This window comes from Cetorhinus maximus, chromosome 22 (genome assembly GCF_964194155.1).
Source record: "Cetorhinus maximus chromosome 22, sCetMax3.hap1.1, whole genome shotgun sequence".
In the NCBI taxonomy this organism is placed as follows: Eukaryota; Metazoa; Chordata; class Chondrichthyes; order Lamniformes; family Cetorhinidae; genus Cetorhinus; species Cetorhinus maximus.
Genome location: NC_135900.1, coordinates 27516371 through 27532764, shown reverse-complemented (window position 1 = coordinate 27532764; position 16394 = coordinate 27516371). Strand labels below are relative to the sequence as shown.

The following is a 16394-nucleotide window of genomic DNA, read 5'->3' as shown; positions in this document are numbered from 1 at the left end:
CTCATCCACTTTGGACCTAAAAAGAATGGTGTAAAGCTAGAAACCGTGGCAGTTCAAAGAGACTTAGAGCTTCAGGTACATAAGATCATTAAATTGTCATGAACTGCTGCAAAAAATAATCAGAAAGTCTACTGGAATGCTGGCCTTTATATAAGAACATAAGAAATAGAACAGGAGTAGACCTCGAGCGCGCTCTGCCATTCAATAAGATCAAATAGGTGACCTTCTTGTGTTTCAATTTCTACATTCCCATCTAACCCCAATAACCTTTGATTCCCTTGCCTAACAAGAATCTATCTACTTCTGCCTTAAAAATATTCAATGACCCTGCCTCCACCACCTTCTGAGGCAGAAGGTCCCAAAATCACACAACCCTCAGAAAAAATTTCTCCTCATCTCGGTCCTAAAAGGGCGACCCTTAATTTTAAAACAGTGCCCCCTAGTTTTGGACTCACCCACCAGAGGAAACATCCTTTCCATGTCCACCTTGTCAAGGCCGTTCAGGATCTTGTATACTTCAATCAAATCACCCCTCACTTTTCTAAACTAGAGTGGAAACAAACCCAGTCTGTCCAACCTTTCCTCATAAAACAATCCACTCATTCCAGGTATCAATCTAGTAAACCTCCTTTGAACTGCGTCCATTGCATTTGCATCCTTCCTTGAATAAGGAGACCAAAACTGCACACAGTATTCGAGGTGTGGTCTCACCAATGCCCTGCATAATTGAAGCATAACATCCTTACTTTTAGGTTCAATCCTTCTCATAATAAATGATGGTATTCCATTAGCCTTCTTAATTACTTGCTGCACCTGCATACTAACTTTTTGTGACTCATGTACTAGAACACCTAGATCCCTCTGCACCTCAGAATTGTGCAACCATTCTCCATTTAAGTAATACTCTGCTTTTTTGTTCTTCCTGCCAAAAAAAGTGAACAACTTCACATTTTCCCACATTAAACTCCATTTGCCAGATCTTTGTGCACTCACTCAACCTATCTATATCCATCTGCAACTTATGTCCTCTTCACAACATACTTTTCTACCTATCTTTGTGTCGTCTGCAAATTTAGCTACCATGACTTCACTCCCCTATTTAAGTCATTGATGTAGACAGCTAGAATACAAGAGTTTAAAAGTAATGCTACAGTTGTACAAAGATCACACCTGGAGTACTGTGAGCAGTTCTGGGCATCACACCTTAGGCAATACACATTTGGCTTTGGAGGAAGTGCAGCACAGGTTTGCCAGAATAATTTAACCCTTGAAGTCCAGGAATTGTGGGGAGCAATTACACAAACTAGGGTTGTACTTCTGAGTTTAGAAGGTTAAAGGGTGATTTGACTGAAGTTTTCAAGACCCAAGGGAAACAGATAGTTTCAGCAGAAAGAATCTATTTCCACTAGTTCAGGAGACTAGGACTAGGTTTGAGCCAGGCTTTTCAGGAGTGAAATTAGGAAACACACAAAGGGTGGCAGAAGTTTGGAACTCTCTTCCACAATCACCTATTATCAGATCAATTGTTAATTTTAAATTCTGAGATTGATAGACTCATGGCTGGCCAAAGTGGCTAAATGGAATTAAGTCGCAGTTTAACTTTGATCTCATTGAATGGCAGAACTGGCTCAAGGGGCTAAATGGCCTACTCCTGTTCCAAGAATGTATATGCAAGCCTATCACAATCACCAGAGTCAGAGTGCAAATTTCAATTATTGCAACTGTGCCTAAAATTAAGTACTGTATGTGCCTTTCCACAGATAGAGCAGCCCCAGAAAACAGGAATATATAGCCCAACTCTTTTATCTGTGGCAATATAATCTATTTTGACACATTCTTAGCTTGAAGTGTGTGACGGATAATTTAGGATAATGCTGACTTTTCATTTTCATTGCTGCCATTAAATTATTTCCTTAGCAAAGTAAACCATTACAAAACTTGTGCTAAACCTAGACACTAAAATCTCAGCATTTGATTCTTGACATTTAAAAAAATATATAAAATCGACATTCCCTAAACTGTTATTTGAAACAGCTACTAGGTTCATTTGTGAAAGTCAATTTACTGCCTACAGGCAGAAAAGATGCACGAAAGATTTTATTTTACTTCTAAAATCATTTTAGGACAGCAGCTAAAAAAACTGATTCTGCATTATAACCACCTAACATTTAGTTAGTTTTACACAAGCAGCCAAGGTAAGGTAAACATGAGACACATAATTCTTTTCAGAGATATATTAGGATAGTCACAGTGAACAAGTTTGATGTTACATTTGCACAGGCATTATGAACATTCATGTTTGATGTAGGTTGAAAACCTAATGCAACAAAGATAGGATTTCACACGTCATATGGCTTTTTATTCTCATGCATGAAACCATCCAAGCAACATGTCAATTACAGAAGTTTGTTTATTCTGAGGTGCATCATTCTTAGTTAAAATATTAGAAACTAGAGTACCCCAAAGCAGCAATTTAAAAAACTGATTGTGGCATGCTTACCCATTTTAGTTATACTAAGCATCCCATGCTTGCACAGTCCATTATAGGGCATATCTAACAATTTTGATTGCTCTTCCACATACAGAAATGAGATCAATTTTCTCCAACCCATACTTACCACATTTTTGCTCATACTGTCGACAGCAACATTTTATACATTTGACTGCTAATTAGTTTCTTGCTCTGGATGACATTCTCCATCCTCAGTAGCAGAGAAATGGTACTCAACTTATAGGAGACTGACCTTCCCTCCCTCTTGGCAGTCTCAACTGCTCTTGCTGCTTAAAACAATGTTAACTTGCTGTGGGTTCTCATTATCTGTGCTGGCCAAGGGCCAGGAGCTGGGCTGGGAGGAGGAAAATGGAGATGGTGGGATTGAGGGGTCAAATTGCAAAGACAGAAGAAAGTCCAAATGTGTCCTTATCACAAACTTTTAATATCTTCATTAGGTAATCTAATAACTTCACAATTTGAAAGGAAGATCAACATGGGATTTTTCTGAAATATGTACTTTTAAAACAATATTAAAATTGTGGAATAATATTTTTAAGTATGTGCTTCGATAACTTCTATCTCACCTCTCACACGCCCCACCTTGTGGATCAAGTACTATTTCACATGTGAAACGTAAATCCTGGGGGTAATGAATTAATTAATAGGCCCGTACAATATTGTACAAAAAGGATTTTAGTCGTAACATTTCCCTCGGCACCAGGGCATCTATCTCATTCAGTTCATTTGAATATTATAACCCAGTGTCAATGCTGTTTCTTTGTTTTCATTCGCTCCATTTCAAAGGCTGTGTTTTAACACATTAACGAGCACCGAATTTATCAGATTATAGAGGACACTACATTTCTTGTTCTAGGGCTGTACTTGTTCAGTTTAGGCTTACAATGCAACACAATCAATGCACAACTTGCGTCTGCATCCTCCACAAGCTCCCCAATCTCCAAAAAAAAACAGTTATGTCGATTGCACAGAATTACTTAGCGGGTTTGGAAGCATGAACAAACATCCAATTTCTACAACAGAAAACGTCCGTATGCTCACGAGAGAAATACTCATGTTTCCTCGCTCCAGTCATTCGTAAAAGCATGATAGGTTGATGCTGAAACAGGCGAAAATGCTTTTCAATGAAACAAAGCTGTACTTAAAAGTCCCAAACCGACTGCTCCCCACCCCCATCCGGCACGTCTGTGATCTGTCAGATCACAGGCTGAAGCCGAGGCCTCAATGAGTTGAGGATAACAACACAACACACACAAAAAACTGATGATTCAAAAAGATAACCCAGACTGATCTGATTAAAAACATAACCCTGAGCGATCGGACACTTAACCTATCCTTTTACAGCCTTTTTACATATTATAATGTTTTTGATCATGTAGAAAAAAGTAATTGGTTTATTGTCTCTCCCAAGCTAAAACTTCGTCTAAACTGCTTAATACGATTGCTGGTAATCTGATAATCTTTGTTAAATATATGGCTTTCAATGTTAGGGCTTTTTTTTTAAAAAAAAAAGACTTTTCTGTAAAATCTAGTAACCATCAAAACTGAGGGGCGAGGAATGCACGAACTTGCAGTTAGAAAATTGGAGATCCATCATGTGGAAACCCCAACTGGAAGCATAATCTTGGCTGTCTATCTACGTGCACATTTGTCAAGCAGATACCACCATCGACCCAACCACCCCCAACCCCCAACACAAAAAAATCTACCTCTTAGAACCAAAGTCATGGGGGGGGGAAAAAAATAGAAGTTCAATAGATTTACATAATGTTTTCATTCAATTAAAAATAGTACGCCTGAATGTAAGAAAATGTTACATTCAATCTTAATTGTTGCAGAGCCTTTCATATTAATTGTTGCAACTGCTGTTGAGTCTGTACTTTGACATGTTACACGCTGCGGTTTCCATGGTAGGTTGTTTTTCTTTTCGTTGTGCGGGTTTAAGCTAATCCAGAAGCGGTTGCTCTGGCAATTTTCACAATATAACACAATAACTTAGTGGCTTTCTCTCTCTCTCTCTCTCTCTCTCTTACCGTGTGGCTCTTCAGTGGCGGTAATCCTCGGGGCGATGGCGGGTCTCCCAGCCGGGATCCTGCTCCACCTCTCCGGCTCTCGGAGCAGTCGGTCCCCGTCCTGTAATCCGGCTGTAACACCGAGCTGTCAGCGGCCCTACCTGTCACACACACACAGACACAGACACAGACAGACAAAAAGAACACACGTTTAAAATAATAGAAGGAAAGAGCGCTCGATGTTAAAGTAAACAGAAAATACCCAGCGTTCATATGTCAACAGCACAAAAGCCCTGACCCCGCACACTCCAGGGAACAAGCGACACCACAACCACCTTTCACTACATATACACACAAAAAATAAAACGCCATTTGTTCATCTAAAGCAAACATAACACACAAACCTCACCTCAGCAAACCTTCACAGGCACCACTTAGGAAGTCAAAAGGCTTCATTTTCTCCCAACCACCCACCCTCGCCTCAGGGACACTATCCCCCCCCCTCCCCCTATTATAAATTAATGACTTCTAAAAGCTACCAAAGTGAGTTGATCATTGTCCAGACCCCCATCCTCACTCCTCGAGGGCAAGCACACTTTCGACTAGTCGGAAGTTCCGCCCTCCTCTCTTCCCCAAACCCCCCCCATGTCAAAGCACTGAAGGGTGTAAAAAAGAAAGCTCCATTCACTCCTTTCATCAACACTACAAGATGCCAGATACAGTGCACCAAGCTGAGTGGAAACACACAGTGTGGGGTCTGTTGAATCCAGCGGGGTGGGTGTTGGCCCTTTCCCTGTGGTGCTCCTTACCCGTTGGATAGGCAGCGGTAGCGCAGGGTTTCCTCGTTAACATGGCCGCTCAGACACACTGAGAGGAGAAGGGGGAAAAAAAACACTCCAGCTGCTCCTTCTCTCAACTCCAAGCTGCAGGAGGAGAGTCACCTACATCCGGAGAATCTGCAAACTGCTTCAAACTCAACCACTGCCGCCCCGCCAACATAATGCACAACTTCATCTATAAAAACTACTCTCAGCACAAAAAGGAACTCCCCACACGCCGCTGTCTGGGAGCGGCTTTTGTGTTGGCCACTGGAATGGTGCAGTAGATGGTGACTGTGTGTGTGTTAACGTTGATTGATTGTGGTTAAAACACTGGCCGTCCGGTTGCTAAGTGAAACTCCGTGCATACACATGAGAGAAAGGGAGATACTCGCACAGAATCGCTCAAAGCAGCCGACACCCTAAAACCAAGACAGCCGGAGCAACACACCGACGTCATTCTTAATGCCTCGGGGACGAGGACACAGCAAAGGCAACGGCTAAACGGTTCTGAAGGAGAGGAATGGGAAATATTCTTGGTGAATTAGTCTGTAGCAGAGATAGAGAGAGAGAGAGAAAACAACTTCTGGTGTTAAAAAGCAATGAGAAACGCTAAACATAATGGACAGAATGGATTAGTACTGTAGTGACAAGAGCTTTCACTGAAGCCACACAGACATAGGAGGCAAAACAGAAAAATTTTAGGCTCACCTATATGACCCTGAGTTCATTAGTATGAAACTGATAATAGTGTTCTCACCTAATATGGGGATCCAAGTGCTCGGCCAATGAAAGGCATCACCTCATATATTTATTTGCTTCTATGCATAAAAAAAGGCTGGACCTGTTATTTTAAAATGCTGGAAAATAGAAATATCTTGTCGTCCAAAGATTAATTAGCCGTGTAATTTTTCAACTGTGCTCTTTAAGATGTAAATCTAGTTTGCCAGACATTTCATTAACAGGCACAAATTCATTACCCAAATAAATATTAAGTTAATATTGTTCTTGTGGTGAGCCCCATTTAAAATTGTTGATATTTATCGCAGTACTTTCAGATTATTTTAAATTTATAAATTCATTAAAAAGTACTGCAGTGAAAGGACATCTGTAACACATCATTAAGTGGAGCAATGTTCTTCCTTTGTTTTTTGATATATTCTAAAACGTAGCATAAATATGTAGAAATATGTATACTTGGCAGCATCTAGGTTATCAAATTTATTTTCACTAAAGTTAATTATAACAATTACACTTTTCAGAATTATCTGTTACACTCACATAAATTGGTATATCACCTCTGATCAATCAGGAGAGACATTTGCCAATGTAAAATGACAGTGTCAAATTATTGAGACAAGCTTAAAATTTATTCTGCCCATTACAGCAGCATGTGGCAGGGTAATTTTAACTTTTATTTTGCCAGGCAATAGAAGTTAAAATTACTCCAGAAAGTGCTCTGTTACCATGCAATCTGAAGCACAGGAGAGAGATAGAGAGGTCAAGCAGCAATAGTAGACTGCTGGACCAGGGTATAATTAATCCAAGAAGAAAGTTCCAAATAAATCTGGAGATGGGTGAGGTATCTGAGTGTGGAGAGCAGAAGAAAATGTTAAGAAATGAATTAATAGTTGCAATCTGGAATTTGCCCCCTGAAAAGCTGGGTCAATTTAAACTTTTAAGACTGAGAATGAGAGATTTTTATTAAGGGTACCAAGGGATATGGGACAACAGTGCATAAAATAGAATTAAGGCACAGATCAGCCATGGTATAACTGAACACAGGAATAGGCTCAAGAGACTAAATTATCCATTACTGTTCCTATACTGTAATTCTCTAAAATGAGTAAAGGATTGGATCGTGCTCCAAGGGGTTTATTAAACATTTTGCAAGACAATACGGAAAGAATAATGGTCAATGATTTGTTTAATGGGTTTGGGAATGATGGGAGAAAAATCAGTATTTCATAGCTGAAGTGGTACAAGATGAAGGAAGGTATGCTGGAGAAATCAGCAGATAACAGAGACTGAACTGTTCACACCCATATGTACACCAACTTTATCTGAAGGCTCTGTCGCATCAACCTACATTGACCTAGGAAGAGCATGGGCTAAGTTACAATGTTGTGCCATCTGTAGTAAAGGACCAAAAGTGTAACATAACGTTGCCCATGACAGTCAAAGAAATCTTAACTCAACTTTTCTGCCTCCACTTTTTTTAGACTAGCATAGGAATCATCTGTAATAGCAACCAACATGGGGGCCATGCATATGACTGATGCATTGGTCACCGGGACCGACACTTTCATCGCCTTTCCAACTTTGTCAGGCCAGTGATTAAGCTTTTTCTTATTTTTGTTTTCTTTTCTGCTGCTGGTGATATGTTTGAAGAGTCTTTGTACTTTGTACTTATTGTTGGAATGCTGCTGTGTTCTATTCCTGTTGTCAAATTAGCACAATGGGTTTATGTCTTTCTCATTACAAACACTCACCTCTTCCCTTGCTTTCCTCCCACCACACACTAACAGCATTCTCTTCTTGTATTCCAGCACTTGCAGAACCATCAACTCCTCGCAACATCCTTACTCACTTCACATTTCACAAAGCTGGTCTTACATTCATCAACTCCCCATCTATTTAGCTTCATTTCTATGTCTCAATGTGCACACTGTATGCACAAGTACATCCCACTTACCTTTTACACAGCAAGTCACTAACTGTCATCCATCCTATCTGCAGCATACAACAGAGCATAATCCCAGGGAGAGGGCCAAGATTGAGGGAGGAGAATCCAACATAGCTGCCCAGGAGATCAGTGGCTCAGAAAAAGCCAAGAACATTGGAAAAGGAGATGCTGTTGGTTTACTTTAGCAGAATGTCTGCATGTTACTAGTAACCTCTTTTTTCACAACAATAATTATTCAGCAAGCTTCACCTCTTCAAGTTGCATTCTGAAGAAACAAAAACAAAAATACCTGGAAAAACTCAGCAGGTCTGGCAGCATCTGTGGAGAGGAACACAGTTAATGTTTCGAGTCCGCATGACTCTTCAACAGAACTGGAGTCATGTGGACTTGAAACATTAACTGTGCTCCTCTCCACAGATGCTGCCAGACCTGCTGAGTTTTTCCAGGTATTTTTGTTTTTGTTTTGGATTTCCAGCATCCGCAGTTTTTTGCTTTTAGCATTCTGAAGAGTGTCCCTTGATAATGTCCCAAGCTCTCTGTCCGTTTTCTCTAGATCCTTCTCAGTAGAAGGCACCTCAGACGATGATGATCCTCCAGATGATGCACAGTCACATGTTCCATCCTTCCCACCACCAGCACAGATATTGGCATGTGAATTAGATGATGAGCCAGAGGGTCCACATAACATGAAACATCAGTGTAATATAGCAGCAGCAGGTACTGGTGGCAGGGACAGCAAGGAGAGAGTTTGCTGGTGGAGAGAGAGAGTTCCTGTCCTCGCTCTCCTGAGCAGTTCAGTGAAGAGGACTTCAGGGTTCCAGCCATGAAAAGAAAATTGCTTATTACGCACTCAGAGAGCATCTCTCAGTCAAGGATGACGAATCCGGCTAAGTTTTGCTGTCAGGTTGGATATTGGACTGGTCCCCGATTTAGCGTTGCAATAGATTCATGGTCCTAATTAAATCATAGATCTTAATTTACATGTGTTTGAGAGACCCACACCTGCTTCTCTCAGGGATCTTGAATAACTTAAACTCCCTCCGTTTCTGATAGCACATTGGGAATGCAGCAGTAAATACTCCACGCAAATTTAATCGTATGACCGCTACATTCCCATTGAGACAGTGGATTGAATTGTATGTACTCCTTCACTTATCTGAGAGGCAATATCTGTGGAGATTTTGAAGAGGCCATTACACAGTCACGCCAGATGTTACAAGAGACTTGTTGTCAAACTCTACTACTACCATGCCATCAAATTCACAGCCACAGTGAATTTTGTATTCTGTTTGTTTGAAACTGTCACTGGCGACATGAAACTATACCCCGTTCGGCTGTTCAGAAATTTTTGAAGTAAATCACAGCTGCAATATTTTTCTCAGACATTACACTTCATCTCCCTTCCCACAATCAACAGCAGCATGAGATGACTCTGCAATCTTAAAGCAGCAGGATTCCTGAAGGAACAGGTGATTATAGTCTACGGTCACATGACTCTAAGTACTCCATTGCACAATGTAATTATTTCTAAGAATTGGAAAAGGTTCCACATTCTCAGTGTTCAGCTTCCTGAAGCCATCATTGCAAGTAAATGCAATTCCCAATTTACTGTCATAATCCCTTCATTTTAAGACAGTTCATGGTCCCACCAATATATGACCCTGAAAATTAAATGCTTGGGAATTATTATTACCATCTACTGCCATACCTCATGGCACCTCTGCGATATCCTAGGAGACCAGTTGAACACCTATAAATCAGGTACACACCACAGAGTGTTCATAAAGCACATTATTGGTATATTACAACAGTGCTTCACAGTAGATTGATTTGGGAGTATTCCGTGATATTACCTAGTGAGTTGCTGTCTGCCATGTACAGTACTGCACAACATTTCTCTGCAGAGAGACATCATCATAGAAGTCATGAGGGGAAAAGAAATGATAATATAATGGTCCTTCAGAATCACCCCATCACAGTGTGTCATGGAAGCTTGCATATTAAGGTGATCAAAAAACTTCCCTTGTTCTTCTCGATGGTAGAGATCGTGGATTTAGAAAGTGTTCACCAAATTTGTGTATACCCTACTCCTTAATTTTTAGATTTGACATCTTGATGAAATTCTTACTCAACAATGTATAAATCACTCCGTAAACCTGTGAAACATGGAAAGATGTACAAAGGTCTACCTAATACAATATATTTTACAGCAAGTAACTCCATTAATAAAAGGTCTTTTATCTCCTGCTTTCTTCCCTAACTCAGTGTAGACTTGTGATTGAACCCGAGACATATGCAGTTCAGTCTATCACGTGATGCTTTAAGCCATTGAGCTAAGGGCACTTCTTAAACCATTCAAATCTATTTAATTGCCTACATTTAGAAAGCTTCCCAAATTAAGTTTTAAAATATGCATTTTAATTTTTATTCCCCTCACCAATTTTCTCCCCCTTCTTTCTCTGATGAAACTATGGCCAGAATTTTATGTTTATCGGTCAGGCAAGCCGACTTGGCGGCGGCGGGCAGGCAGACGATTGCCGCTGGCGAAACGGGCCGCGCCGCCATTTTCCACTGTGGTTGGGGTGTGGTGTGCGCGTGCAGCCCCAATAAACCCTCTTCTCTGTTTTGCAGGCAAAAAGTAACCACAATGCCCGGGAGCGCCTGAGGACTGGAGGTGGGCACGCCCTCCTCCAGCGCCTCACACCCTTCGAGGAGCAGGCCATGGAGCTAGGCAGGAGGCCAGGGCAGCTGGGGGGTGCGAGGCTGGGTTCCAGTGGGCAGGTATTTGAGGTCCACTGTCCCATCCACTCTGTCTGCCCACCATCCAAACCACTGATGGTTGCTGCAATCATTAATGCTGAAACAATGCTCATTCACAGACTGAGACATTCTGACATTTGGGTCATACAGGAGGGACCCTCGTCTCTTTGAGGAATAGCATCTCCACCACCTTCCAAAATCACCTTATCCCATTTGTGACCACTATCACCATGGTCTAACGTGCCATTGCATCGCTGCTGCACAGCCAAAGATTTATTCCATTCTGGGGGGCTTGGGACTTCCTGCACCCTTTCAGCCAGTGCGCCCCACATTACTTTGTCCAAAAGGTCCTCAGCACCTCAGCTGTGAGCCTCATGGCACTCAACTTAGATGAATGCCACCACGTTACTCATTCCTGCGCCAAGGAGAAATGTTGCCTTCGGGCCACCCGGTCTATGCTCCTCCTTACGGAATGAAAGGCAATAATGTGACCTCTCAATCTCCTGAGTTCAGCGGAAAATGTCACAACTGTTTGAGATGTTTCCTCAGCCCCTCAACTATCCAGGCAACAATGCATCCACATCAGGTACCCCTGCACTCTCCCCACTCCTATGGTTCATAACAAGCCATGTGGCATTCATGAGGCCATCTGACCAGCCTGTCTGTACGTGTGTTTAATGGTTGGGGCCCATCTTGACTCATTTCCACCTCACCAATGTTCTTCTCCTTAGGGTCTTTAAGGGTGAGCGACTTATGAGGCTGGGGGGGGGGAAAGGATGAAAGGTTGAACTGAATGTACGCTAACTGATGCACTGTCCTTTTTGTTAATTTCAGCATCACCACCAGAGCGACCCACACCTCGACCCCGCGGCCCCCCCTCCACACCTGAGGGCCAACATGTGCAACTTGCGGCACATCATTTCAGCCAGCCAGGCACCAGCGCAGACACACACACCTCGGTGGGGACTTTACCATCGGCTAGTATCCCGGGTCACAGTGGAGAGGGCACTTCACAGTCGCTGGAGGAGATGGTAGGGGCAGAGAGTGCCGATGGCGCCAGCAGCCGGAGGGCTGCAGGGGACGAGGCACATGCTGAGTCCGGCACTGATGACGTGCCTCTGGAGTTGTCCCCAATGCAGCAGCTGCAGGATAGGCAACAGGAAGTGCATTTGCATCTGGCAGGGTTGCATGAGGAAATGCTTCAGTTGCTCTCTGCGACGGAGGAGTCCAGGCAGAGTGCACATGAAGATTCCGCCCTCAGGACCGAGCTTCAGGCTTCCTTCAATGAGAGATTGGCGACTCTCATAGAGAGGGGCTTTAACCGAATGGATCAAAATATGATTGGGTTACGCTCTGACCTGCAAGCCCTCACAGCAGTACTGGCCACAGGTGGTCCTTCCCATTGTGGAGGATGTTGTGGACACCAAGCGCCGGCACTCGGTGCCCATGCATCTGCGGTGAACAGGGAGGTCGAAATGGACCTCATGTCGGCGCAGCAGCTGCCTGTCGTCGCTGTGAGCTCCTCTCAGGGCACTCCCGATGAGGGCAGCAGCTCCTCCGCCCCTCTGCCAGTCAACATTTCTTCCGTTGAGGCTGCGACAACTGGAGAGGTGCCAGTTCAGGAGCTGGCACTCCCTCCCAGGCGGGGCCATCACAGGCTCCATGGGCCAGAGGACGCCCGCCAAGGTCATCGAGGCCAGTAGGACAGCAGAGTCAGCAGGCTGTCTCTCAAGCCACTCCAAGCGATGGGGCAGCACCTAGACATAGCACCTGGAAATGTAAGCATAAGTCAGCTTAGGCACTTCCCGGGTATGTCACTGGTGACCCATTTTTCTGTCATTGTGAAATAATCATGTGTGCTTCAATTTTGGACACAATAAAGTCCAACTTTGTTACCATGGCTGAGGGTCTTTTCCTTGTGGTGCTTTTTTCTTTTTCACATAATTATCATGAGTGCTTGCGTGGACATTGACGTTTCTGTACTAAGGCCTTATTTGCAGCTGAACAGGTGGAAGATGTAGCACCTAAGTGCCACGTGTGGAAGTTTCAGGCAATGCTGCTCGTGCTGATCCATGTGTGTGGAGCTAGCTGAAGGTTCTTTGGATTAAATTATCCCGGGTGTCCCTGCCTCCTTGGTGTAAATGCGGGTCGTCGTTCTGCCCCTCATCATCGCCCTGTGCCTCCTCATCCTCTGAGGCACTGCTGGATTCACCATGTGCAGCCTCATCCAGGGCATCAAGGTCGTCATCGTCAATTCCATCCCCCCGTTCCAGTGCAAGATTGTGCAGAGCGCAGCATACTACCACGATCAGAGAGACGCGATCTGGGGGGTACTGGAGTGCGCCCCCTGAGCGGTCCAGGCAACGGAAGCGCATCTTGAGAAGACCGATGGTTCTCTCCACCACAGCCCTTGTGGTGCCCTGGCTCCTATTGTACCGCTGCTCAGTTTCTGTTGTTGGATGGCGGAGAGGCGTCATGACCAACTTCGCAGGGGATAGCCCTTGTCACCCAGCAGCCAACCATCCAGCCGAGCCGGAACACTGAAGAGCCCCAGCACCTGGGAGTGTCTGAGGATGTAGGCGTTGTGGGAACTGCCTGGGTACCTTGCACAGACTTGTAGAATCTGCATCCTGTGATCACACACTATCTGCACGTTCATGGAGTTGAATCCCTTCCTGTTGACGAAGGCACCGGGCTTACCTGCTGGCGCCTTGATGGCCACATGTGTACAGTCTATTGCACCCTGGACACAGGGGAAGCCAGCAATGGCTGCGAAGCCTCTGGTTCGCTGTGCCTGACTTGCCTGGTCACAACGGAAGTGGATGAAGGTGGATACCTGCCTGAACAGAGCGTCTGTAACCTGCTTGACACAAGTGTGGACAGCTGATTGGGAGACACTGCAAAGATCACCCACCGATTCTTGGAAGGAGCCAGAGGCATAGAAGTGGAGGGCAGCTGTGAGCTTCAGAGCTGCTGGCATGGGGTGTCCGCCCACACAGTTAGGGAAATCTCAGTGCCAATCATCTGCCAGATATAGTTGCCTGTCTCCCTTGTGAGTCGGAGCTTCCTTCGGCACTGCACCTCAGTCATTTTGAGGTAGCTGCTTCACCACCTGTATACCCTGGCAGCAGGATAGTGGCGTCATCTGAGGCCCCTTGCACCTTGGACAACCTCTTGGCCCTGCGCCCCTTATGCCTGCGCGTGAACACCCAAAGGTGGCTCCCCTGGAGGCTGATTGTCCAGTCCTGGCCTCCTCCTTATTCTATCCCTCCCTTCCTCCTCAGGGGAGCTGCCTCCACTGGAGAGGTCAGAACCCATAGCCCCAGGCTAAATGGAGGCCTCCGGAAAGCTGCAAGGCCGAAAAAGAATGCTGTCTGCAGACTGGTTTCAAATTACACAAAAACCTCTTGGACATCGATGAGAACTACTAACAATCACACAGGCAAGTTTTAAACACTTTCATCAATTATAACTTCATAACTAAGTCCACATATCCCAACATTGCATGAGTTTTCTTAAATAATCTCCTACCCGCCTTCCCGTTGGGCCCGTGCACCGACCTGAAGTTCGCACGGGGGCCCCTCAAAATCCTGGACAATTGGCAAGTTAAGGGCCTTAATGAGCCCTTCAACGAATGGTGGGCGAACTGAGCACGCCCACCCACCGAAATATCGCGATGCCGCGCGCTGACGTCGGCACGCTCGCGCGACATTTTACGCGCAGAGGTGCGGGCTCCGCCACCCGCACGTCAGCCGGAAAATTCTGCCCTATTTGCTCCTCGGCCACAAAGCCAGTAATTCCCTTTAGTAGAGTAAGGTTGCAGCATAAGGTTACATGAAAAGGAAGGTGAATTTGCAGGCCACCCCCAATCATCCTACTCTTATATTTTATTCCATTCATGCTCAATGCCACACAGGCACATGTCGAACCCAGAAACATCACACACACGAGTAAATTTCCATCTTCAGCACTTTCAGTGGTGAGATTTGAGCACTGGAAGCATGTATTAGGAATCAAGGTACCCCTACAACATCACCTCCTCACCCCATTCTGGTTGCCCCCCCCACACCCAGGATTCCCAGGTCAACTTTCCTTGACCCCCAACCCCCTACCCCTTGATTCCTGGGCATGTGTTCCTTGGCCCCCTAATCCTTAGCCCTGTGTTACCTGGCTCCTATACCTGAGGACCTCTGTGACACTAGTCATGGGCCTGATCTTTCACCAGTGGGTTGTGATGCTGACATATAGATGCTTTGCAATTCTTGAAACTCTTGTGAAAAAGTTGACATTAGATAAACACCTTTTCACATGCCTTTTTTTTTATATCTGTTCTTATTCTGCTAAAGTGCTACGAATGATCCAATTGAATCTTGGAGCTTTAATAAGACTGTGGCCTTATATGTAAACACTTGCTAGGACAGGAAACATAGCTGCCTGAAAAGTTACAGGTAGAAAAACACTGAGTACAAAACACACGCCCCATTTTTAATCCTCCTGCACTCATCCTGCGCTGGTGCCAGATCACAAGCTCCAACCCATGATACACTATGGTAATAGTCCAAAGATCTATATCAATGGCATTTGTTTCTAGTTTATATGCATTATAATACTTTTGTCAGCGAGATGCAATATGATTGGTTCCAAACACTGCTGAGTGTTAATTCCTGTCTGAGATCAGGGCATGAAGTTTGCAGCCCAGTTTGAGATTTGAGGCAATTCTGTTAAATATAGTAAACGGCATAGCACATTGAGCAGCTGGTTGAGCAAACAGCCTGCTCCACTGCAGGTAAGATCAAAGTTTAACGTTTAGAATTGAATGCCACTTTGAACACAGCACAATCAGTAACTTGTAATCAGCACTAATAACAAATGCAACTAACAATGCAGCTAATTGTGAATAGATTGCTGTGATTTTCTATTCAACTTTCATAACAAGCACATTACAATCAGGAATTCTATAGCCGTATATAAAACTAAATAGTGAATTTTACAAGTATTAGTATAAATATGGGACAATATATGACAGATAGTGAATTAATATCAATCATAGTGGAGTGGTGGAGAGGCTGTGGTGAGGAAGCGCAGCCTTTCATTCTCAGGTCATGCCCAAATATCCAGATTTATTTGCAGAAGATGTTGCATGACATCAATAAAACATCCTATGATGAGATACTGTACAGTACTCTGCCCCCTGTGCCCCACCCATTGCCATCCACCTCCCACTTCTTGATTGAGGCAGATTCTTAGGGTTCCTCCTAAATGAAAGCCAATCAGTGACTCTCACTAAACAAAAATAAAAATACTTGGAAAAACTCAGCAGGTCTGACAGCTTCTGTGGAGAGGAACACAGTTAATGTTTCGAGTCCGTATGACTCTTCAACAGAACTAAGGAAAAATAGAAAAGAGGTGAAAAATAAGCTGGTTTAAGGGGGGGGTGGGACAAGTAGAGCTGGATAGAGGGTCAGTGATAGGTGGAGATAAGCAAAAGATGTCATAGACAAAAGGGCAAAGAGGTGTTGAAGGTGATGATATTATCTAAGGAATGTGCTAATAGGTGGCATTAAGGGTAGAAAGCAGGACGAGCAAGGTACAGATAGCCCTAGTGG

General features: G+C 44.1%; 1 protein-coding gene across 5 annotated transcripts in view; it reads right to left on the bottom strand.

Moving 5' to 3' along the window:
* dyrk2 (dual-specificity tyrosine-(Y)-phosphorylation regulated kinase 2) overlaps positions 1–16394 on the bottom strand; it is a 102035-nt gene that overhangs the window by 74290 nt on the left and 11351 nt on the right. For 2 of the 5 annotated variants that reach the window (XR_013580200.1, XM_078567977.1), the window contains exons 1-2: positions 4934–5072; positions 4546–4685 (exon numbers count right to left, since the gene is read on the bottom strand). Coding sequence is in view for 1 of the 5 variants with exons in the window: in XM_078567976.1 (XP_078424102.1) it covers positions 4546–4685; positions 5334–5376 (183 nt within the window). In the remaining 4 variants the exon portion in view is untranslated. Of the gene's footprint in view, positions 1–4545; positions 4686–4933; positions 5117–5333; positions 5797–16394 lie in introns of those variants that run through there. The other 3 variants (XM_078567976.1, XM_078567978.1, XM_078567980.1) reach the window with 3 other exon arrangements.